General features: G+C 36.9%; 2 protein-coding genes and 1 long non-coding RNA gene across 3 annotated transcripts; 1 reads left to right on the forward strand and 2 right to left on the reverse strand.

Moving 5' to 3' along the window:
• Positions 1 to 3,179: 3,179 nt before the first annotated feature.
• Positions 3,180 to 4,258, reverse strand: LOC142616275 (protein FAR1-RELATED SEQUENCE 5-like). The gene is made up of 2 exons (XM_075789156.1): positions 3,452 to 4,258; positions 3,180 to 3,236 (listed from the first exon to the last, which is right to left on the reverse strand). Exons 1-2 carry the CDS (start codon positions 4,256 to 4,258, stop codon positions 3,180 to 3,182), a joined length of 864 nt encoding a protein of 287 aa, XP_075645271.1.
• Positions 4,259 to 18,109: 13,851 nt separating this feature from the next.
• Positions 18,110 to 24,057, forward strand: LOC142614894 (uncharacterized). Its single transcript, XR_012840589.1, has 2 exons — positions 18,110 to 18,469; positions 23,830 to 24,057. It is a non-coding gene; the product is annotated as an uncharacterized LOC142614894 (long non-coding RNA).
• Positions 23,820 to 25,345, reverse strand: LOC142614893 (putative glutathione S-transferase). Its single transcript, XM_075787534.1, has 2 exons — positions 24,798 to 25,345; positions 23,820 to 24,200 (listed from the first exon to the last, which is right to left on the reverse strand). The coding sequence occupies exons 1-2, from the start codon at positions 25,110 to 25,112 to the stop codon at positions 23,943 to 23,945; spliced, it is 573 nt and encodes a 190-aa protein (XP_075643649.1). The 5' UTR covers positions 25,113 to 25,345; the 3' UTR covers positions 23,820 to 23,942.
• Positions 25,346 to 26,314: the final 969 nt, after the last annotated feature.

Raw genomic sequence — 26,314 nt, forward strand, 5'->3', positions numbered from 1 at the left:
ACACACACACATAACAAGTCTAACCAATTTTAATATTTCAAAAACAAGTTAAGACGGTTTAGTGAGCATACGTCAACACATGTAAACCTTGTGATGGTCAAATCACATTGTACCTGCACATGTATCAAAAATAGCAAAGAATATTGTGTGTTATGTGTGAAAATATCGCAAGATTACATAAGTGTCTCTATGTTATTATGATTTGAAATATGAGAAAATCACTTTAACTCACACACAATCATAACTGTTTGATGGGAACTATCACCTTTGAGATACATCCTATAACTCCCACATCTCCTAGAAAACACGCTTGCAATCATATTTAAAGCATTTTGTTCTTTTTGCTTTTATTTTCTTTGCATATTTTCTTTTTATTAAGCAAACCATGCATGGGTATACAAAGGAGAGAAAATAAATACCCAATTATGTTAAGCTTTTGACGTTGCACTTTTGTTATGCCAAAGCATACAGATGTCGTATCATGATTGGCGGGTAATAGTGGTGAGATGGTTATTTATGCCTTTCTTTTAGGATTTTCTAGTCCTACCCTTCAAAAAGAGTGATACGAGTATTAAGTACAAAAGATCACTTAACCTTACTCATCACAAACAAAGAGCCACAAAGCTCACTTGCTTAGTTGTGCATAGAGATGCTCATCTAAGTTACAAGAGATACAAAGTTTAGAAAACTATGTTTCAAAGGCCATTTTAAGGTTCACAAGAACCGATGTACACAAACACATACTGTTTTTGTATTTTTCTGATTTTTTCCTTTTTTATTTTGAAAACAAAACAAAATAAAAACAAAACAACCAACCAAAAACAGACAAACATCATGAAAGCATGAAAGAAAGATGCAAATACATGAAAGCAAGAAAGAAAATATGCAGATGCATGATTCCAAAAGCAGATAAGAAATCAAGCAAAGAGAGTCCTACTTTAGATAGAAAATATTAAAGCAGAGGACAAAAAAAAAAAGACAATTAAGTCTTAGGATCCTTTATCACCCACACAGCACGAGTCTTTGGCCGTGAAGATGAAAAGGCACGTGTCCTAGTATGACTACTAAAGGACATAGAGGAATTAGAATTCCCCTTAAATTGAGTCAAAAAGCTCAAAGTTTTTAATAACTCACCAAGAATAGGTATAGAGCCTTTAGACAAAGGATGAGACCTATTGAACACTTGCTTATGAGGAAACAACTTGAAACAATTAGGACGAGTGTGACCGAAAGCACCATAATGGTGACAAACATGAGCAGTTTTAGAGCTACTCGGTTTTCTAGAAGGAGGTTTAACCTTAGAGGTTGACAGAGACCTCAACTTAGGACAATTTGGCCTAATATGACCAACAATATGACAATGATGACAAGTGGGGACAAATTCAGAATTTTTATTCAACCTAGGAGGAGTTTTAAACATAGGTTTAGAAATTTCAGCGTCAACATCAGATTGTTTACCTTTGTCTATCCTAGCAATATTAGCCTTCAAATCTTCATTATTCCTTTTAAATGGAGGAATATAAAAATCTTTTTCTTTTGAGTTAGGCTCAACAACAAGTTTGGCACTAGTTAATTTTTCAACTTCAGTTTTAAATTCAACTAGTAACTCTTCCAAACTCTTAATTTTGTCCACTTGAGATGAAATTTGATTTTTAAAATTCTCATTCAAATTATTGGCTTCATCCAATTTTGCAATCAAATCATCTAATTCAAGCTTGACCTTTTTAAATTTAGCTTTTAATTTTGTAGAACATTCAAGAGATTTCATACAAATATTATAAAGCTTGCAATAGACATCTTGAAAATCATCATCATCATTCAACACAAGATCATGCAAATCAAAACAATCAAGAGTTTCCATGACAATAGGGGTCAATGGATCACACAGCAATGATTAAACCCTAATCAGAGTGTGCCTGCTCTAATACCACTTGATAGGCCAAAAATATATTGACCCCATGTGATGGATTAAGTTGCTTAATTAGTCAAGTTATCGATTAATCAAATTAACATGCAAAGCGTGTAGTAGCACAAACAAATCACCAATTAAACTAAGTATGCAGTGAAAATTAAATGACACAATGATTTGTTTATGAATGAAAAAAACCTATACGGCAAAAACCCCACCAGGTGATTTTAAGGTCACCACTCCCGAAATTCCACTATTATCACAATAAGCGGTTACAAGTAAAGGAATTCCAAGTACCTTACCAACCTACACTTGAACCCTTATCCCAATACCCAATTGGACTTGTTCTGTAGTGACAATTTCTCCTTTCAATGCACGGCTCCCAAGTACGTGACTAACCAATTGCGCGAATCCCAGTACGCGGCTTACTCCTTTGCACGAATTCCAGTACGTGACTAACTCCACAGCAACCCTTTGATTGTTGTAGTTGATTTGCAACAACTTCACATAGAAACACCAATAAGATCTTCAATGTTGGTGCAAGAGACTTTGTTTGATTACAAAACCCAAAGGCGTACAAGAAATGCAGCAAGAACTCTTTCTTTTATAGGAGAAGGCTAGGGTTTCAAAAAGAAAACCTTATGAAGCTCTCTAGGGTTAGGTTTTTCTTTTTTCACCTCCTTTAAATAAGAGCTTAATGGGCTCTCCTATTCCAAATAGGTTTACACAAACCTTGGGCTTTCCTAGTCCAATAAGAATTATACAAACCCATAAACAAATAGCCTTTTAGAGTAAAAACGTTATTGGCTATAATCTGAAACTCATAAGCTCGATCGATCGGGACATCTGTCAAACTTTAATAAATCTCGATAGATCGAGCTTCTGTTGAGGAGGTATTGAGACCTGCAGTTTGCACTTTTCTTGAACAGTTCTTGAGTAATCTTCATGTCTTCAATCTAATCACTTGTAATGATCATCTTGAACCTACTTAGATTTACCCAAATATAAGTAAAGAGCATTTTGTCAAAGGATATGCCAATTACATAAAAATATGTCCCCAACAATAGCCACACTAAACTCCTTGCCCATGCTATAGAACACAATGGTTTGCCAAAAAAAAAACTCATGATTTATTAATCACATCAATAGATATTCTATAGCCTAATTCTTGAAATTTTCATTTATACTAAAAAATATAGATATGCATAAAATACCTTGTTAATGGTAAGTTGTAGATACTACCACCACACTAAGTACACATCCACGGAATCTAATGACTAACAGTACCGCCATCCCTTGTAGAATAATCAAACGCAATGCTTGATGCCTACCATTTCCAAGTAAAATTGAAATAGAATAAGAACTAAGCAAAAACAAAATATAAGCACCACTTAGATTCTTTCCTTCAATAAAATAAAATATAAGACACATCCAAGTATGAAAATAACATTTAAAGGTCTAAAACAGAATATATATATATATATATATATATATATATATATATATATATATATATATATGCAAGAAAATTACATGTGTTACTTGTGTATAGTCAACAGATAAAGAAGCCGGGATGTTGACAGTAGTACTTGTCACAGGAGTTTCTCCACAAGGATGCTTCCTTTTCCTTGATCCTTTTTCAATAAAACTTTTAGGCCGACCTTTAACATGAGGTGTGCCTATTTTTTTCTTAATCCCAATTGCTTTATAAGCTGTTATGACAGATGCAACATCTACATGTTCATTATAAGAAGGATTCATCCCAATTTTATTGGAAGGTAAATCTAGTTTTTTTTTTTTTTTCAAAATCCTTTCCACATCAAGATTTAATTCAACCATTTTCTTAGCTAAAAACATAGACGCTTCTTCAGTTTCAGCAGCCTTACTTGCAATGTTAACTGCATTATGGCACAAATCTTTGTACCAATTTGTTATATCCAACTCAGGATCTTCTTTCACAATGCAACCATAGCTATCTAGTACACATCCAACTCTCGCTTGCTTAGTCCACCGCTTCAAAATATTTCGAGAAGGAAGTAGTTTTATATTTTGAATATTTAGCACCTTTAATGCACGACTACATAAAAACCCAGCAAACTCAAATTTTTTACAACTGCAAACAACTATTTGGTCTGTAGAATTGAAGATAACCTTATGTTCTCGAGTACGCCCATACATGCAAACCTTGGACTCAAACAATGGTGAAATATCATAGCATGTATTAACAACCATGTCCAAAGACTTCTTATACTCTTCTTGAAAGAAGATAAAGATTTTGGGTGTGTAAACATCCCTTGAGTTCTTCAATAAAAGCACTTCCACTCTCAAAACTGGCAAACGTTGGCTCATGTTATAGGAGAAGATTATAGGAGAAGTACAAGAAGGGAAGAGGCCAGAATTTAATGTGTCTAATGATGGTGTTTTGAAGTTTGGAAATAGACTTTGTGTGCCAAATGATTTTGCATTAAAGAAGGAGATTATGGAAGAAGCCCATTGTACCCCATATTCAATGCACCCTGGTAACACTAAAATGTATCGTGACATTCGAGAAACTTACTAGTGGAATAACATGAAGAGAGAGATAGCTCAGTTTGTGGAGCAATGCTTGACTTGTCAACAAATTAAGGCACTACCCCAGAGACCTTCAGGACTGCTGCAACCACTTCACATTCCTGAATGGAAGTGGGAGCGTATATGTATGGATTTTGTGACTGGTTTGCCAAGATCTCCTAAGGGACATGAGGCCATTTGGGTAATTGTGGATAGGAGGACAAAAACAACAAATTTTATTCTGATTAAGATGACTTACTCACTTGATCAGCTAGCACAGATATATATTGATGAGATTGTGAGTCTTCATGGAGTTCCAACATCAATTGTGTCTAATCGAGACCTAAGATTCACCTTAAAGTTTTGGGAAAGCCTACATAAAGCTTTGGGTAAGCCTACATAAAGCTTTGGGTACTAATCTTAGCTTTAGTACAGCCTTCCACTCGCAAACAGATGGACTATCAGAAAGGACTATTCGTACTTTGGAGGATATGTTAAGGGCTTGTGGATTGGATTTCAAAGGAAGTTGGGAAAAGTACTTGTCTTTAGTGGAGTTTTCCTATAATAATAGCTACAACTCTAGTATTGAGATGGCTCCCTATGAGGCTTTGTATGGTAGAAAATGCAGGTCCCCATTATGTTGGGAAGAGGTTGGTAAGAGAAAATTGTTGGGGCCAGAAATCATTCAGATGACATCTAAGAAGATTAATCTGATTCGTAAGAGATTGCAAACAGCACAAAGTCTACAGAAGAGTTATTATGACAACTCGAGGAGGGGAGTGGAATTTGAAGTTGTAGATATGGTATTTTTGAAATTCGCCCCAATGAAGAGTGTGACGAGATTTGGGAAGAAAGGGAAGTTGAGTCCCAAATTTGTTGGTCCATTTGAGATCCTAAAACAAATTGGTAAAGTTGCCTATGAGTTGGCCTTACCGCCTACACTTGCAGGAGTGCATAATGTGTTTGATGTTTCCATGTTGAGGAAGTACATCCCGGATCCTTCACATGTTTTAAACTATGAGCCACTCAAGATCAAAGACAACTTGACTTATGAGGAAGTTCCAATCCAAATTCTTGACCATAAGGATCAAGTGCAACGCACCAAGACCATATCATTAGTTAAGGTCTTTTGGAAGAATCACATAGTGGAAGAGGCATCTTGGGAGCGAGAAGATGAGATGAAATCAAATTATCCAGAGTTGTTTGTTAACGAAGGTATGTACAATTTCGAGGACGAAATTTTTTAAGGGGGGAAGGATGTAACACCCCATAATTTTGATACCAATTTAATTATTATACGTAAATTATAAAAGAGGCCTACAATTAAATGAATTAAATCGATTTGGGCCTAAGATATTAAATATAATATGAAGCCCAAATGAGGTGGCATAAATAAATATATGGGCTTTGAAACCCTAGCATTTTTCCTCTTAAGTACACGTGTATTTACTGCTAGGGCTTCCTTTTGCTTTAGCCGACTATTGAACTCTGCTTTCTTCATTGTGGCGTTGAGTTGGAGTCTACAGGTATAATTTTCTCATGCTCTAGATTTAAGAAGTTGAATAGTCAATAGCTAGCAATTGTTATGAACCTAGACTAGCATTATATTAATAGAAAAGGTTGGCAGAAAAGGTTGGACTTCCTATGCCTTCTACTTTGAATATGCTAAGCAATCATGAGCGTGCATCCTACTGTAATTAGGAGAGCCAATTTAAAAAGGTTTATGTTTTGGATTTTTCTTGTGATAGTAAAATGATGAGTGTCCTTTGTAGCCGAATGAGCAATCTAGATGCACGAAGTATACTAAATAAAAGGGGCTCTTATAATTGTATTATATTAGCTAAGGAATAGTCAACATGTTAGAGGACTTTGAAATTGAACCAAAGAGAGTTATAGGCTTGGACTTGGTCACCATGTGAAAGGGAAAAGGGTTTGCATTCACACATAGCCTCCATTGTTGACCAAATAACCATCACCTTTTTACTATTATCTAATCTTGAATGGATTATTTATGTGAGCATCTTGAATATGTTTTGAAAACCTATGGCAAGTCTTGATTAAAAAGCTCAGTATTGTGTTAGTCCTTAACTAGGGACTATCATACTGCAGCTAGTCCATAGCAAGGGACGGTCCCAAAAAAGGGGATAGTGCACATTTGGTAGCTCCTTAGCAAGGGAGTATACTATTGAAGATCCAAAAAGGAAGCTCCTTAGCAAGGGAGTGCACATTTAGGTTCCAAAGGAACCATCCTTAAGAAAGGGGGATGAAAAGGAGGTTCTAGTCCCAGAAAAGGGAATAGCACAACCCTGTCAACGGGGCGTAACCGTTGACCACGAGTAAAGCCTAGGAAATTGTGTTTGTGATAGTATTGATATATATATACACTATGATAGCTCACTATATAAAGATTATTATTTCTTTTATATGAAATATTTGATGATAAGATATTGATGAGGTATGAGTAATGAATTGTTTGTAAGAATTATTTTTAAAGGTTGTTCCCACACCCCAATATTAGTAAATTCCACTTATTGAGTTATCTCACCCCCCCCCCCCTTCTATTCCCCCTTACAGATACATTAGAGGGATTGTTGGAGTAGAGATTCTTGGAAGTCAACAGTTACAAATTATTTTGTGGACTGAAGATTTTATTTTTATTTTTTTATGGTAATAAACATTGTATTGGAGAATTATTTGAGGATGTTTTAATTTTTGGTGGATTAGAGCTCTGACATTTGTGATGAAATTTTTAGGTTGCTGGATTCTTTTATTCAATATTTTTATGGATTTTTTAGATTAAATAGAATTTTTTTGCTTCTGATTTTGGGGCGTTACTATTGTGATACCCCAATTTAATTGATTGTGTGATGTGTGTAGGTGTGTGATGAGTCCTACATCGGGTATTTACTGGGTAGATCTAGGCTTTATTAACAACTATAAGGAGTCTCGATTGTGACTAGTCCTTTTGAGGTATAGTGCAGATGTGACTAGCGCTTTTCCTTGGGTCGTTACATATGGTATCAGAGCCGGCCCAGTAACCCCGTGTGGGCTCAGATACACTACCCCACAAAGTGGGCTCTAACGAGGACGTTAGGGATTTAAGTGGGGGAGATTGTGATGTCCCAATTTGATTGATTGTGTGATCTGTGTAGGTGTGTGATGAGTCCCACATCGGGTATTTACTGAGTAGATCTAGGCTTTATTAACAACTGCAAGGAGCCTCGATTGTGACTAGTCCCTTTAAGGTATAGTGCAAATGTGGCTAGCGCTTTTTCTTGGGTCGTTATAGAAAGTTTGGTTACATGTGGGGAAGGTGTTAGACACCCCATAATGCCTATCCGAGGACAATCATTTGTTTTGATAAAACCTTAATTTTTGGAGATTGGTAGTAAAAAACATGATTTTGGCATTGGCTTTTGGGACTTTGCATGTATGGGAGCTTTGAGGTTTGGCTTTTGAATGGGTGTGGTCCTAATCTATGCTTTCCTAAGGCATTGGGGCAAAGTACCAAATTTCTACGGTAAAAATCCAGCGACATGTCACCTAACTTTCGCAACAGAAATTAGGCATTGCTTTGCCTTAGGTGACACAGACTGTGACAACCACACTAGAAGGGGGGAGCAGGTATATATATACATACATCATGTGCGATGCAAGCACACAGAACAAAAAAGTAAATGCCTACATCCCTAGAGCATGGCCCAAAATATAAGTGCAGGAAAGTAAACAGGGGTCATCATACTCTAAAGATGAAGACGAATGATACACGGCATGATATACCTAATAAAAACCATCTAAGAGAGAAAGGAGGGAGGAAAGAAGGGGGTTTTAAAAGATTACATAACTGAATGAGATAAGCTAGACCCCTAAACCTACTAGATGTAGTTGTTTGGCTCATATCTACATGCTTGCATCCGCACCCTTTTTGCCTGCACTTGGGAGACCATGCTCTAGCACCAAGTGTCCTTGCTCCATGTGTATACATGCAAAGGCAAAGACAAGAGCAAAGGAAGAAAAAGATGAAAAGAGCATATAAAAGTGGCATAAAGCATATAAGGATGGTAGACATGGCAAGTAAGGGAACAAGAAAAAGCAAACAAGCAAGAAGACAAGCAAGCAAGAAAGCAGACAAAAGATGGTGTCCGCAAGGGACAAATGTTGGTTTGGATCGAATGTCCATAACTTCATTGAGTTAAAGCATGAACGACACACTAGCAAGAAAGACTCATGCATGGACATGTGAGCAAGCATGTAAAGATGTATAGAAAACCAACAGGTGGCACAAACAAGCATGGTAAGCATAGCATTGCATGGAAAGGAAAAGGGAAGGGTATACACGGAGCAACCTAGCATCTGGAGATGCCTTCCAAATGGTTACATCCAAACAAGGCCTCATGGGTGTTGGGTGTAACCACACAAGGTCAAGCTCGCGGAGGGCACCAAACATGGCAAAGCCTAAAACAAGAGAGGTTAGCACAAGCATAAAGCATAGAAGCAAGCAAGCATAGACATGCAAATAGGATGATCCAAACTCTTTGATGTGGGCCTTGGTGTATGGACGATGACAAAGACCATAGGGTCTAGATCGAGTTCTAACCATTAGGACAAAAACATAAGAAAGAGAGACGAAAGCGACAAAAAGGCTACAGTAGCACATAGCATGACAAACATAACCTAGGTTTAGGCACACAAACATGGCATAGAGCGCACAAGCACATGGAAGATAGTACAAAGCATGTAGAGAACATAGATCGACATGTAGGCATAGAAACATGCATGTAGACATATAGATCCTAGCACCTAAACATGGAAGAACATGAATCCAAGCATATAAGCATATGAAGACAAGGATCTAACCATATAGACATGGCAAAGTACACATAAATAACATAGATCCGAACAAGGCATAGCCAAAAACATCATACAAACATGTGAGCATGTAACCCCAATATCAAATAGGACAAAAAGAAGAACAATGCATGGGAAAACATGGCATAAAGCATAAAACATGTAGATCGAGGCAAATAACACATGAACAAACATGGAAGGACATGGATCTAAGCTAAGAACATGCTACAAAAAAGATAAAGCAAGGAACATGTCAAAGAAAGTAATAAATCATGTTATTCAAGCAAAAAGAAAGGATAAAAAGCTTGATGAAGCTTTATAGGAAAAGGGATATGGATTGTAGCCAAAAAGCTACATCCATACCCTTATACCTCAAATCCAAGGTATAGAACCAAGGAGAGGAAGATGGAGGGTATGAACACTACCTTGTATTTTTGGTGAAGAGAGAAGAATCAAGAAACTTTGATATATTTTTTTGTGTGTTTTTGGTGGAGAAATGTGTTAGGAAGAGAGGAAAAATGCCCGAAAAATGCCCAAACAGCTCCCAAAAACCCCCATTTTCAGTTTTGGTCCAATTTGGGGTGCCAGGGGCTATTTATAGCCCTTAGCACACTTTCCGAGGCACGACCCATCTTGTATGTGCACCAGTTGGGCCTGGGGGCCTTACAAGGACTGCCAGGCTAATGTCATCTTGACATTAGCAAATTCATCATGTTGCACTTTTTGGTTCCAACTTCAGATGGCATTTGGAGGTATTCTCGGACTCAGATTAAGGTGATCTTAGTGTCCTTGGAAAGCTCTGGATGTCTAGTTTTCATAAAACTAAAGAGATTAAAATCAAAATAGTTGAATCAAAATTTATGGCCTCGGGAAGTGTGCCGATGTGCTTTTCACATTTTTTGCAATATCTCAACCGTTTTAACTCCGATTTCGACCCATGAATAGTCATTGGAATGAGAATTTGATTATCTTTACAGTGAATTCGTCTTAACCCGTTTTGACAACTAGATCAAGATTAGGGTTTCTAGGGTCCACCAAGAGTCCACTCTAGGTCAAACTTGCTAAAAATCTTTGAAAAGCTCGGGTTTAATATAAAACGATGAAAAATATTGTTTTGCGAGAATTTTGACCTTTGGTCAACCTTGGGTTGACTAGGGGCATTTTGGTCATTTTAGCTAGAAAAGTCACTTTGGGTGCTCTGGTGTCCGAACTAGTTGCATCACGTCATTCTAGATGTTCTTAAGACCCCATGGTGAGAAAATATTATCTTTGAATTTTTCGGGGTCTGGCATGCAAATCGAGGGCGAACAAAATACGGTATCAACAAGCATTATTGAGGAACGGGAGCCCAAGTCATAAGGGGTACAAAATGCAATGTCTAATTGGGGCCCACAACTTAAGTGGAATTACAACTTTGACGCCATTAGTCTGTTTGAGTGATGAGAGCTAAAACTGAAAACATCGCCAAACACACATCTTAGGCTTGGGACCCACCAAAAATGAGTATTGGGTGATGGAAAATAAGTAACAAGTTATGGAAACTGGTGAAACCAAACAGCCCCTAATTCATTCATGCAATACGTGATCTATAAAAAATAAATAAGAAAATATAATCGTCACCTCAATTCTCCAAATGCCCAAAGTGTAGTCTATCAAGTATCAATCAATAAACACACATTCTTTTCTTTTCTCAATAGGTTGGCCTTTGGATCAACCCAATTGAGTTTTAGTATGTGGTGGCATGAGACCAAAAGGTGTAATAAAGCATTAGCTTCAATGGGTTTTGGCCCTCTTGTCAACTCTTAACAAGCCTAAGATTACCATTAATTATATTTATCACCACTATGGAAATATAATTGCACTCTAAACTTTATTAATATAATTATAACCCAAGACTTTATTAATTGAATATCATTTAACCTCTCCATGTAATACCCATGGTAAAACAAAGTCTTAATTAACTGCCACTTCATAAATCACTATTTTACTCCTTGAGTCCCTAGTTTAATATTTTAGCTATTCTTATAGTTTATAAAATATAATTTTTTTATATATAAGCTTTAGTAACTCTTTACTAAAATAGTCATACCTAACATTTTAAATAACTAATTCTTATTAAACTTATCTCAAGGGGATTATTGTGTATTTTATCGAGATTGTGAATTCTATCTTAAGAATATATATTTCCTCAACATTACCTGCAGTTGCCTAACATACGAAGATTTTGACCACCTACAATTCATGATTAGATTAACGGTCCTCTCAAGATTGAGAGTCATTCCACGCTTTTATCCTTTTCATGATGTCAAGAGCCACAATAGCTTCTTGAGTCTAGAAAAATATAAGCCGTGATATCTATTATTCAGATGACAGTTGTTAATTAGAATTATAAATCTCATAACAGTCCAATTTTATGTATCTTATATACTTAAGATATATCAACACATCAAGTAAAAGTCTCAACTTCCATGATCAAGATATATAATTTTAATTGATATGTTATAGTCTTTGTAGATTAAAACTCTAATTTCATCACCGACTATGAACTATTATTTTGAGTTTACAAAGAATGTGTAACTTTGATCTTCAACATGCAAATTATATCCCCATGCCTAAATCACATACTAAGCATCTCATGGACTTAAAAGATAATTACCAAATATTCATGTTACAGTAACCTCAAAATAAAATAACTTTTATTATTTAATAAATAATGACATATAATAGGATTTTAAGGCAACAATTCTAACAAATACAATATAATTATATCACGTACCTTTAAGGAAAATTTTGGAAGGCAATTAAAATAAAGTGGACCGTTATATAAGATTGATTCTATCATATTGATTAGGGAGTAAGATGCCCCAATTTGATTGGATATTGATTAAGTGTGTGTTGTATGGGTGTGTGATGAGTCCTACATCAAGTATATACTGATCTGGGCATTATTAACAACTAGCAAGAATCTCAATTGCGACTAGACTAGTAATGTTGGGGTATAGTATAGATGTGGATAGCGCTTTTTCATAGGTTGTAAAAAATGGTTCAAAACCAACCCAATAACCTAATTAGGCTTAGAAATAATATCCCACAAAGTGGACCCTAACGAGGACGTTGGGGATATACGTGAAGGAGATTGTGAGACCCTAGTTTGAATGGCTATTGATTAAGTGTGTTGTCGATGCCTTGCAACAGCCAACCACCCAAGAATGGCGACGTGCACGCTTCCCCACCCCAGAGGGTGGTCGCGCTGCTCTCGGGTGATGTGATCTACCTCCTATGACTAACGAGTCATTTTTAAATTATCACGAGTTGTGAAGTCACCACCAATCATTGGTTTTTTCTAAGGTGTGTTTGGTCACCTGAATCTATATGATTTTATTATCAATCCTAGATTAGGGAATAGATTAAGAAAAATTTAGTTTTTCCCTAATCTAATTAGATGATGAAAATTCTTGATTCTTGGCTTAAAAGTCTAGTTATGTGTGGGGAAGGTGTTAGGCACCCCACAACGCCTATCGTTAGACAGTCCTTTATTTTGATAAAACCTTAGGGTATGTTTGGTAAATGTTTTTTCCCTTTATTTTCTATTTTCAAAAACAATTTTCTATTTTTGAAACTAAAAAACTTGTTTGGCAACCCAAAATGGATTGAAAACAAAAACTGTTCACAAAACTCATTTTATAAAGGAAACTAAAAACATGCAAAATGCTGTTTTCATTTTCTAATTTTCAAAAGTCAATGAAAATATGCATTTAATTTAATTAATCTATCTCATTTAATAAGTTAGCATTAAAGTTCAAATCCCAATAACAACATATTTTAGTTTTTTCTATTTTTCTCTTCAAAAAACCATTTTTTTAATTTCAACTAACCAAACATGTTTTTTAATTCAAAAATATAAGAAAATTATTTTTTTTTATATTCCCAAAAATAAGTTTTTAAAAATAGAAAACAAAAACTGTTACCAAACATAATCTTAATTTTTTGTCATTGGCAAATAGAAACAAGCTACTAGCATTAGCTTTTAGGGCTTTAAAGAAATGGACTTTGAGGTTTGTCCTCTGTCAATGCTTTGCTAGCACATGTGATTTATTACCAAATTTCCATAGTGAAAATTTGCCAGCATTTCGCCTTATTTTCGTGGCAAAAATCTGGCAACATTTTGCCTTAGGTGCACTATAGCACACAAAACACTATTCTCACCAAGACTTTTGCAGTGAGAATATGGCAAGAAGATGCCACATTTTCAAGGCAAAAATCAGGCAGAATTTCACGTTTGGTGCATTATGGTGCACCGACGGGGTCTCATGCCTACGTATACCGCATGCATCAATGTGCTCAGACTAAGGTATGCCAAGGCTCACCAAAGTATCGAATACGCGATGCGTATCACATATATGGGGAAACCGATGTCAATAGCTGACATGGACAAGGGCGATCACACCTGGTAGGTCATGCACCCAGTGAAGCATGAATATGCACCAACAACACAAGTCTTGAATGTATACCCACACTCTAAGGTCAAGTTCATCAATTATTAAGGAGGGGTTGCCTCCCTAAACACGTATGTCCATCATACGAAGCCCATAACTACCTTTACAACATGCATCATGCACCACATATATCACACAGAGGGAAAAAGTAAATCGAACATTGCCGACATCTAAAGGGTATGGCCTAAGCAAGGTACAGGAATGGAAAGATTCAAACATTGCCATGCCCAATGGATGCAGCCCAAACAAGGTACAGGAAAAGAACCCTACCTAGAAATCTCTAAACATGGTTCTAAAAGAAAAGGCAAAGAATAAGAGAGAGGAGCCCCACAAAGAGGTTAAGCCTTCTATTCTATTGATCTATGCCCTTTTGCTTGCGTCTTCAAAGTTGTGCATGTGCTCCGTCCATACATGCAACAAACAAGAAAAGAAAATCTACTGACAAGCAAAGGAACAAAGAAAGGAAGCAAGCAAACAAGCACTCAAGCAAAGGAAATGAAACATGCTAACAAACAAGCAAGGAGAGAGAAAGCATGTGAACAAGCAAGCAAGAAGAGTGTCCTCAGGGGACAAATGTGGGTTTGAATATAATGTCCATAGATCCATTAGATTGGATTATGGACGACCTACAACAAGCATGGCTCCCAAAAGACAAGTATGAACCCACATGGGATATGTGTAGCAAAGCTTGAAGACACAACCAAACAAGCAAAGACACATGCATGAGCAAGGATAAACAAATATGAATGCAAGGATGCAAACAAACAAGAAAGGCAAAGAACAAGGTGCAAACAAACACATACTAAAGGGAAGCATAAAGCATGTGAAGCATGGTTAAGATGCAAGAAGCTAGATCTAAACATGCAAACATGGATGAACATGGAGCAACTGAACAAGACAAAACAAGAGATGAATTTATGAGTAAAAGCAAGGAAAGGCAGGTGAGAAGCCAAACTAGCAAGAAAGAATCTAATCCAAACCATTTATTGAACTTGGGTGTTTGGACATAGGCCTAGACCACTAGATCTAAATCTACATCCTACCCTTGACTCAAAGAGAGAAAATATGGCATAGACAAGATATAGAAGCTAAAAGGCACTCAAGCATAGCATCCAAACATGCAAATCTAAACATGTGAACATGGCATAGATGCATAAACCATGAATTTTAGGCATATCTACACACTAAGTGTGTTAGATACCTTTTTGCTGATGTTAGCAATTTTGGCATTTTCTTTTTTCTTTTTTTGACTTTGGCTACTGATTTGGATGCCTTCTTGAACACTGATCGACTTGATCTTGGTGGCACTAGAAAGTTATTGGAGTATAGTTTCCACAACACTCAACGTTTTGAAAATCAGACAGTTGGATCGAAAGTTACAATCTCGAGAAGCGAACTGCCGTGCTTGGCACAGCTTTTAAGATATCTCAACTGTTTTAAATCCGATTTCAACTCACGAGTAGTCATTGGAAAATTAATTCAATATTCTTTGCAATGGCATCAATTCCAACCCATTTCAACTGTCAAATCAAAATTAGGTCTTTGTTTGTCGTCGAGAGTCAATCTCGAGTCAAACTTGGTCAAAGTTGTCAAAAATCTCCGATAGTCTCGAGTTTGATATCAAAACATGGAAAATGTTATTTTGATATGATTTTGACCAATTTTAACCTTTAGTCAACTTTGTGTTAACCAAGCGCGTTTTGATCATTTTGACTTGAAATGGCATTTTGGGTGCTCTGATACCCAAATGGGTTGGACCATCATAATCAAGACATTTCCACGGTCCTCCGACAAGAAAATGATATTTTTGGAATATTCGAGGGCCAACACGCAAATCAAAGATGGATAAAATATGGTATTGACGTATGTTATGTAGGTATGTGATGATGAGTCCTACCTCAGGCATAAAGTCCTTGTCTTGACAGAGGTTTGATTGCCACTTTTACAAATTTAATATGCCAAAAAAAAATGTATATTTTTGGTGTCTTTCATTTGCTTCTTTTGAAAATAGTTGTAGTCTTTATTTTTATTTTGAAGGGAGGTTGTTTTTTCTGTTGTTTTACTTTAATTGTCTAATCACATAATGAGGAGACATTGGATAAACTTATATAATTGTATATTTTATTAATTGGCACTTGAGGGATGTTCAAATTGTTCAAATTATTTTCTATATCTATTACGTGACTAATTAATACAGTATAGAGTTTGATTCAAAAGAACTCATAGTTCCGTCAAATAAAAAAAATTTTATAATAAATATTATACACCCTTATTTGTTCCGTGTAAAGTTGCCTCACATTTGAAGATAAAATTTGCAAATGTGGGAGTCAAAACTAGTATGACGTCACAATTAATTTAGTAGAAAAAGGTAACAAAGATTTCACAATGGGAGATTTGAACAGGCAGAACAAAACCAAAATAACACTTACACACTAATGAAATCAATCATCAATCCATCAATCAATATATATATAAAAGCAGAGACCTAATGCAGAAGTGCATGAGATTCTGCCATGTGATGCTTTGTACGAGTTTTTTTTTTTTGTTTAGTCTTTCAACTCCCATCTTCTTATCAATGATTAGTTTAAGCCATAAATGCAAAAAATTAAAAGGTTTGGTTCGACTCCCTTTTCCAACTTCTTGAACTCTTTCACTTTTAATTTCATTCATTTTAAAAATGAAAGGTTTTCTCCATTCAATGTTAGTTTTCATGTTCTTTTATATATTCTAGTTTCACAAAATATCAAAAGCCAAAAGAAAAGTAGGACTGGAGAGATAGAGAGACAGAGTGAGAAAATTAGTGTAAAAAAGGGTATGAAACTGGCTTTGGTTTCAAGTGCATATAATCTATGCGTCTTAATAAGACTATCAAAGCTTGATACAATGCTTTAACAACATATGGAGTTTCTAAAAGGTATGTGTTTTTTGTCTTTATTTATATTTTTTGAAAGTGTTCAATGTTTGTAAGTGATTAAGGTACTCAATTAAACGTGAAATATGAAATAGTATAAGTTTATATTTCTCTATTCAATTATTATTTTATTTTTAATCTCTTGGCGTGTATATTTAGTTTTGCGAATTAGAAATTATAAACCTTAAATCTTAGATGTTTAGCCTTCAAAAGTTCACATGTTTTTTTTTTTTAAAAAATACTTCTAAAAAAATTTAATATTAAAATATTTTGTATTGGAGACATCATATGTAAGAACTAAATATACATCTACACCTGATCAAACAAAAAAGGGCATATAGTGGCATTTTTAGAGTCTAATTAATTATGGTTATTTATGGATATATTGTGTTACAATTTTTTTTTTCATTCATTAGTTAAGTGACATATAATACATAATCGAAATTAATTTTCCAAACATTATAACACATATGAGTATTATAAAATAACTAATAGTGAACACGCGCATCGCATGAGACATCAAAGCTTTGGTTTCAGGTGCATATAATCTATGCTTCTTAATAAGACTATCCAAGCTTGATACAATGCTTTAACAACATATGGGGTTTCTAAAAGGTATGTGTTTTTTGTCTTTATTTATATTTTTGGAAAGTGTTCAATCTTTGTAAGTGATTAAGGTACTCAGTTAAACATGAAATATGAAATAGTATAAGTTTATATTTCTCTATTTAATTATTGTTTTATTTTTAATCTCTTGGCGTATATATTTAGTTTTGAGAATTAGAAATTATAAACCTTAAATCTTAGATGTTTAGCCTTCAAAAGTTCACATGTTTTTTTTTTTTTTTAAATACTTCTAAAAAAAAGTTAATATTAAAATATTTTGTATTGGAAACATCAAATCTAAGAACGAAATATACATGTACATTTGATCAAACAAAAAGGGCATATAGTAGCATTTTTGGAGTCTAATTAATTATGGTTACTTATGGATATATTGTGTTAAAAAAAATTTCATTCATTATTTAAGTGACATATAATACATAATCGAAATTAATTTTTCAAACATTATAACACATATAAGTATTATAAAATAACTAATAGTGAATACGCGCATCACGTGAGACATCCACTAGCTAGTATTATATAACGTGCATGAACAATGACAATAGTGAATTTCAAATCAAGTCCACTGTACTGGAAACCTTACCAAAGGTGGAAGGCCCATATAAGATGCTCTGGGTTGCAGGACATTAATCTTACTCAAATATATTAAATCCGTGGTAAACCAACTTACATTATTGACTGTGGGATAGAAAGAACAAGACTCAGTATATTGGACTTAAAATCACTTCTTCTTCTTCTTTTCTTAATCACAGCACTTTCTATGATCTGCTAGAACTCGGAAACTTTAATCATGTTTGGTCAAATGAAGTACTAGAGTCATCATGTCTAATTGAATCTTACAATTATCATCGCCATGATAAGACCTGCAAAATACTAAACTCTAATAGAATCTAAACATTGAACACAACAAAGTGTGTTTCTTATTACAATACCATACATGCCTATTAGATTCAAAGCTTAGCAGACACACCGATGTGTCTTACAACTTACAAGTTCCACGGACCCATATGAAACACAGCCATCCTTTTTTTTTTTTTCTTTTTTCTTTTTTTAAGCCAAAACAAACTCAAACTTAAAACATCACAAAATTTAACCAACAAGATTACACAACCATCCAAAACCATTAATGTTAGAAATACTGAATCAAATAGTATTGTATTTCTCAAGTAAAATAATATACATGAGTGCCTTTATATAGGAGGCATATGAGTGATGTACAAGTAAATATGAGTGTAGTACAAATAGTACAGTGTGCAGTAAGATTACACAACCATCCAAAACCATTAATGTTAGAAATACTGAATTAAATAGTATTGTATTTCTCAAGTAAAATAATATACATGAGTGCCTTTATATAGGAGGCATATGAGTGATGTACAAGTAAATATGAGTGTAGTACAAATAGTACAGTGTGCAGTACAAGTAAGTGATTTAAATGGGCCAAGCCCACATATGAGTGTACGTTAACAGCCCCCCTCAAACTTAAGGTGGATGTGAGACCAACTTGAGGTTGTCAACCAAATCACGAAGGCGTCCCTTAGGATGGGACTTGGTGAAGATGTCTGCAAGTTGATCTTTGGAGGAGATAGAGAAGAGCTTGAGAGCACCATGAACAAGATGATAACGGATAAAATGACAATCAATCTCAATATGTTTAGTCCGTTCATGGAAGACATCATTATGAGCAATGTGAATGGCACTCTGATTATCACAATAAAGAGGTGTAGCAGAGAATGTAGACACACCTAAGTCTGTAAGAAGCCATCGTAACCAAAGAAGCTCAGATGTGGTATCAGCAAGAGCACGATATTCGCCGATGCGGGAAGCGGGCCTGAGGTTTGTTTCTTACTTCGCCAAGAAATCAAGGAAGAGCCAAGTAGAAAACAATAGCCAGTGGTGGACCTACGATCAGTGGGATCTCCTGCCCAATCAGCATCAGAGAATGCATAAAGTACAAGAGGAGATTGAGCTAAGTAGAAAAGGCCATGGAAGAGAGTGCCCTTCAGGTAACGAAGAATGCGCAGAACAGCAGCATAGTGAGTCAGCGTAGCGGACAAATGCGGCTGACCCGATGAACGGCATAAGAAATGTACGGATGAGTAAGCTGTGAGATAAATTAGGCTGCCAACTAATCGTACGTAAAGAGAAAGATTAGACAATGGTTTCCCCCGAGGGAGTCGGATGCGCATTAAGCTCGGCGGGGTGTCAACGGTTTTGTCGGTGAGTCCGGCACGAGACAAAAGATCGAAGCATACTTGGCTTGAGTAATATAAAGACCATCTGAGGAACGAGTGATTTCAAGCCCCAAGAAATAGCTAAGATGTCCAAGATCTTTCATCTCAAACTGCTGACTAAGAAAATCCTTGAGTTCTTATATGCCACTAAGGTCATCACCAGTTATGATCATATCATCCACATAGAGGAGAAGTAGAATGGTGCCTTTATTAGTACAACGAAGAAATAAGGCAGTATCATAAGGACTGGCAGTGTAACCCAAGCGAAAAATAGTAGAGCTAAATTTTGCAAACCAGGCTCGAGGAGCTTGTTTAAGACCATACAATGCTCGGCGAAGACGGCAAACCTTGTTGGAGTCAATAGAGAGACCTGGAGGAGGTTGCATGTAAACTTCTTCACTCAAGTCCCCATTAAGGAATGCATTTTAACATCCATCTGAAAAAGATCCCATTTTCTAGCAGCAGCAACAGCCAGGAAGGCACGAACAGATGAGATGCGGGCAACTAGTGCAAAGGTCTCTTCATAATCAATCTCATACTCCTGTGTAAAACCTTTTGCAACAAGGCGAGCCTTATAGCGCTTAATGGACCCATCTGAACGAGTCTTAATCTTGTAGATCCACTTACAACCAACCACAGACTGTCCAGGAGGGAGAGGAACTAAGTCCCAAGTATGGTTTTTGGTTAATGCATCAATTTCCTCTTTCATTGCAACCTGCCATAAAGGGTCAGTGGAGGCCTCACGATAGGTTTGAGGCTCGTGAAGTGTAGCAAGTGCAGTGTAACAATGGTAATCAAGTAAATGTGTAGGAATGGATCTTACCCGGGTTGAGTGACGAGGTGGAATGTCTTGTGGAGGTGGAAGGTCTTGTGGAGGATCTTTAGGCGGAGCAGGAGCGGGGGACCCAGGCTCGAGTTGGGATAGCTCGTCATCAATCTGCTCATCTTCGACCTGGCCAGAAGAGACATTAAAAGGATCGGGTGTTTGTATAGAAAAGTCTAAAGGAGGATCAATTGGAGTTGGAGAAGGAACATGAGACTCCTCTGGAAAAACTTCAAGTACAGATGAGGTAGTGAGGGAAGAACGAAAATGAGAGAGTTCAACAAACAAGCGGTGTTCCCAGAAGACAACATTACGAGAAACACGAAGGCGATGAGAGACAGGATCATAACAGCGATACCCTTTTTGTGTTTTGCCATAACCAAGGAAAAAGTAAAGTCTAGATCGAGGCTCAAGTTTGTTGTGCTCATGAGACTGAAGAAGAACGAAACAGCAGATCCAAAAGAGCGAAGGTGATGATAGTCAGGGGGTGACCCAAAGAGGCTCTCATACGGAGTTTGATTATGGATGATAGTACTTGGAATGCGGTTAATGGTGTGAACAGCATGAAGAGCAGCTTCACCCCAGAATGGAGGAGGAACCTTGGCAGAAAGAAGAAGAGTACGAACAGTATCAAGAATATGACGAAGTTTGCGTTCAGCTCGACCATTTTGCTGAGAGGTACCTGGACAAGTTAGATGATGTACAGTGCCATAGGAGTGTAACAGAGCTTGAAAAGCATATTGAGTGTATTCAAGAGCATTATCAGAACGAAATATTTTGATTCTTTTGGAGAATTGGGTTTCAACCATTTTTGCAAAGTTGCTGTATATTGGCAAAATTTCAGAACGAGATTTCATAGGAAATATCCAACTGTAACGAGAATAATCATCGATGAAAACAACAAAATATCGAGATCCACCAATACTAGCAACAGGAGAAGGTCCCCAAATATCATAATGAATTAACTCAAAAATACTATTAGAAATAGAATCACTATTATTAAAAGGTAAAGCTGGCTGTTTTCCTAATTGGCATGAAGTACAATCAAAATTGTCTTTGGACACAGAACCTAACAGACCCTTAGAAGCTAACTGTTGTACCCGAGAAGAGGGTGCATGACCAAGACGAGAGTGCCAAAGTGAGAGAGAAGGTAGGGAAGACACCGCAGCAGCAGCAGCAGCAATAGACACCGGAGCAACAGGTGGAAGATGAAGATTATCCACTGGAAACATACGCCCAACTCTAGGGCCGGTTGGGCCGGTCCCAAGCTTTTGCCCCGTCCTCGGATCCTACACAATACACCCAGAATAGTAAAAAATAAGGCGATAACCTAGTTCAGCTAATTATCCCACAGAACACAAATTATAGGATAGGTCAGGAACATGGTAGACCCCAGGAACAGAGAGGTTGGAGGTTGAAACAAAACCAAGACTATTCCCATGCATGGTGGAACCATCAGCTATGTGAATATTGAGGGGATGTGGAGCAGGGTCAAGTTTGGAGAATAAGGACGAGTGAGGTGTCATGTGATTGCAACAGGCAGAATCAAAAAGCCAAGTGTGAGACTTACCAGGTAAAACTGAGAGAGCAGTGGAAAGAGATGCATTACCAGCCATACGAACAGCTTGAGCTATAATCTCCTGTAGGTCAGTGGATGAGAGGTTGATAGTGGATCCAGAAGGGCGGGACTCGAGTGAAATGAAAGGCATTGGCGGAGTAGACTCGGTGTTAGTAGCGCCATAGATTTGTTGCGACGGTAACAAGTCTCAATAGTGTGGCCGGGGCGCTTGCAATAGTTGCGAGAACTTTTTATTGGTCCGTACGCGACGATTGCTGGAGCCGAAGAATCACATTCGAGTGCGAGGTTGCTCTATGGAAGGAGTAAGGGCCAGAACATTAAACTTATCCTGGGCTCGAAGAGTTGCAAGGCGAGCTTCTTCTCTGACTAACTCATTCACAGCAGTATCAAGAGAGGGAGGAGGACAACGGTTCAGAAACTGACCTCGAATGGGCTCATAGTCCTTGTGGAGTGACATCAGGAACTCATAGAGACGAAATTCATCTCTAATAGCAGCATATTGTTGGGCATCTTTTCAGCATGCCCAAGTTGGATCAGAAAGGTCAATTTGGTCCAAAATGAAGCGAAGCTGATCATAGTAGTCATTGATGGACTGCCCCGGTTCTTGCCTGAGTTGATGTAATTCAACCACTAACTGATATTTCATGGATCCGTAAGTGGTAGAGTATCTTTTGGCCAACATATCCCATGCTGATTTTGCATCATCAAAGCTACCCAGCAAATTGGAGATGGAGGGAATGGAAGTATTTCGAATCCATGTGAGGATCATGTGATTGTGACTATCCCATTCAATCATGCGATTGAGAAAAACAGCATCTTCTTCACTTGCTCCCTTCACAGGAATAGTGATTGCACCAGTGCAATAATGCCAAAGCATGCGACCCTTAAGGAAACTGCGCATAGCTTGAGACCAAGATAAGTAATTCCTAGTCCCCTCCAATACAGTATTGATGGGGCGAGGAAGAAAAACATCCTTTTTATCCATTTAGAGACACAATATGTAAAAAAAAACTGCAAAAATGAAATCTACGCGAAAAACTGAGTAAGGAGAACCTGGCTTGAAAAAGTCAACTCCAGAAAAAAAAAAATCAATGGTCAAAGTCAACGGTCAACGGTCAACAGTCAACGATCAGAGGTGACGTCAGCAACGCGCTGGAAGGTGACGTCAGCGATGACGTGGTAGGCTGCGTGGCAGATGACGTGGCTAGGGCTGACGTCAGCAGGATGATTCTGGCGTGTGGCGGCTCGATTCGGCGCGTGGAGGCGCATGGGTGTGTGACCTGCAGTGCAGAAACTTTGGTCGGTGCGTGAGGGCGCGTGGAGACTCTAATGACTGTAAGGTTTTCACGAACAGGCATATCGGAGCAAGACGATCTTCGTGGTACCTTTTTCGGAGCAATATTCACGGCAGTGCCGGAAAAGGCAGTGGTCTTTGCAATGTTCGAACTCCCCAACGGCGGCTGCTACAGGTCCAAAACCTGAGGAGGATGTCTGGAAGACTCGAAGGTTCAACGACGAAAGACTGTGGCAGTTGTTGTGACAACGGAAGCAATATGAAGAATGGAGTTACACCAATAAAGACAAGACTGCGAAGAAATGTCGAGCGTGATGGCTCGATACCATGTTAGAAATACTGAATTGAATAGTATTGTATTTCTCAAGTAAAATAATATACATGAGTGCCTTTATATAGGAGGCATATGAGTGCTGTACAAGTAAATATGAGTGCAGTACAAGTAGTACAGTGTGAAGTACAAGTAGTACAGTGTGCAGTACAAGTAGTACAGTGTGCAGTACAAGTAAGTGATCTAAATGGGCCAAGCCCACATATGAGTGTACGTTAACAATTAAGAAATGCTAGTACTTCCAGATTTGGGCTTAACCATTGCCAAACTTTTTCCTCATTTGTTCAACATATTCATAAACCTTCTTCTGGTCAGGAAGAATCTTGGCCACAGTCTCTTTCTACAAGCACTTCTTAGCCCATGCAACAATCTTGGGGCACTCTGCCTCTATGTTCAATTCTCCTATGGTCTCAATTGCATAGAACCAACTGTAGTAGGGGATAAGAGAAAGGTCCACAAACCCAAATGTTTCACCCCCAAAGTAAGGCTTGTCACCAAGCTCTCCCTCCAATATCTTGAAGATTTCAAAGAATTCCATCTTGCCTGCCTCTTTTTCTTCTCCTTTTGTGGTCGATATCTTCATTAAAACTTCAATAACCTACAAATTCCACACGTTTTACTTCCACTTCCCACATATAATATAACGTGCATGAACAATGACATTGACAATAGTGAATTTCAAATCAAGTCCACTGGGCTAGGAGATTATTTCTTTAAACCTTAGCAAAGGCGGAAGGCCCATATAAGATGCTCTTAGTTGCAGGACATTAATCTTACTCAAAATATATTAAATCTGCAGTAAATCAACTTACATTATTGACGGTGGGATAGAAGAACAACACTCAGTATATTGGACTTAAAATCACTTTTTTTTTCTTTTTTTTTTCTTTTTTTAATTAGAACACTTTCTATGAACTGCTAGAACTCGCAAACTTTAATCATGTTTGGTCAAAATGTCAAATTAAGAACTAGAGTCATCATGTCTAATTGAATCTTACAAGTATCATAGCCATTATAAGACCTGCAAAATACTAAACTCTAATAGACTCTAAACATTAAACACATAATAGTTTTTTTTCTTCAGAGAAATCTGGTGAATCTAACTTAATATTAATCCAAAAAAAAAAAAAAATACAAAAACAAAAACAGAACGTACAAAAGGAAAGAGAGTGAAAAGAAATCGCAGAAAACGTACCTTCTTATCAACAAAATCAGCCCAGAACCTGGAATGAGCTCTCTGGTAAGGATCAATGGGCAGCAATGGACACCTGTCCTTCCAGACCTCATCTATGTACTGAACAATGATGAGGGACTCACACACCAGTTTCCCGTTTTGGATGAGAACTGGGATCTTCTTGTGAATGGGGTTCATCTCTAAAAGCAGAGGACTCTTGTTCCTCAAGTCCTCGTCCTTGTACTCATACTTGATACCCTTCTCAGCCAGAGCAATCCTCACCCTCATCCCAAACATACTGGGCCAGAAATCTAGCAGAACTACCTCGTCCGCCATTGTCACAGAACTGAAGATATTGAAGCAAAATAGAAAGGGCAGGGAAAAGAAAGGAGAGATGAAGAAGTGAGAGATGGTATGCGAAAAGCGCTTTGAAGATAGCCTGGAATTATTATAGTCAAAGGCGGCGGTTAATTCGGTATTTCATTAATAAACAAATAAATAAATAATGCTGAAGTATGACTCTGATACTCCCTACACTATCTTGTGAAATAACTAAAAAGTATTTTAGTACTCCCTAGACTATCTTGTGAAATAATTTTGATTACCAAATTCGTTTTTAGTTTCTGGATCCTTCCACAACCCGGTCGATGTCATTGCTTTGCTCATATAATTTTCCACTGTAGCATTGCTTACAGAGTGGGTGTTGCGTCCTTGACTTTTTTTTTTTTTTTTTTTATCAACTGCGTATGAATTTTATTGTGAAGGAAACAGAGTAATTACAAAATAGAAAATACTGGCTTGCTCCAAAAAAATATGGCTAAACCAAAGTCGATAGCTAGTCTGTTTCATATTGACCGTGATGCTAAAATGTGGAATGCAACATTAGCTTCTCTAGGAATTAGGAATCCAACTATAACTGTAATTTGGTATTAATGTTGCAAATCTGAAAGAATAGAAATCCTTCATGTTTTTGAGCTGCCTGGTGATATAAGAGCATCCACCGAAATCTTTGAGTGGCTTTCTATTGTCACACAATTAAGCACCATAATACTTATTTTCAAACACTTTTTCACCCACGTATATTTCTATAAAACTTAAATAATGAAAATCAGCCCTAAAACTTTGGTCAAGAGCTTGGAGTAGCTCACATGATTGCTTCAGTTTCAGCTTCGACGGAACACTCTGTCTCTTTTGACTTTTTTTTTTCCCTCTAAATAATCAGCTGTTTTCTTATATGCTGTTCTAAAAGGGAGTGGGGTTTTTTTTTTTTTGGGGAAAAAAATCAATTTAGTCTGGGTCACATTTAATTTAATCCCTATATTTTAATATAAGTTAATCTAGTCCCTATTATTTTCAATTTGAAGTCAATTTGGTCTCTATCTTTAACTCACTAACAAAAAATAATTATATGGCAAATGATGTGCACAATTGGCCAAACTGATGCTGATGTGGTTAATAAATTAATATTAAAAAGTTTTAATTAACATTAAAAAATAACACCTCGGCATTTAATTTAAAAAAAAAAATCAATGGACCAT

Source organism: Castanea sativa, chromosome 11 (assembly GCF_040712315.1).
Source record: "Castanea sativa cultivar Marrone di Chiusa Pesio chromosome 11, ASM4071231v1".
NCBI classification, from domain to species: domain Eukaryota; kingdom Viridiplantae; phylum Streptophyta; class Magnoliopsida; order Fagales; family Fagaceae; genus Castanea; species Castanea sativa.

What these genes read in the sequence shown, in the direction of transcription:
- LOC142616275 (XM_075789156.1), bottom strand. Translation starts at nt 4,258, where the DNA reads ATGAGCCAACGTTTGCCAGTTTTGAGAGTGGAAGTGCTTTTATTGAAG. An exon ending in TATCTGTTGACTATACACAA is followed by an intron (nt 3,237 to 3,451) that starts GTAACACATGTA and finishes TGGAAATGGTAG; the next exon opens with GCATCAAGCATTGCGTTTGA.
- LOC142614893 (XM_075787534.1), bottom strand. Translation starts at nt 25,112, where the DNA reads ATGGCGGACGAGGTAGTTCTGCTAGATTTCTGGCCCAGTATGTTTGGG. An exon ending in CTGATTTTGTTGATAAGAAG is followed by an intron (nt 24,201 to 24,797) that starts GTACGTTTTCTG and finishes TGGAATTTGTAG; the next exon opens with GTTATTGAAGTTTTAATGAA.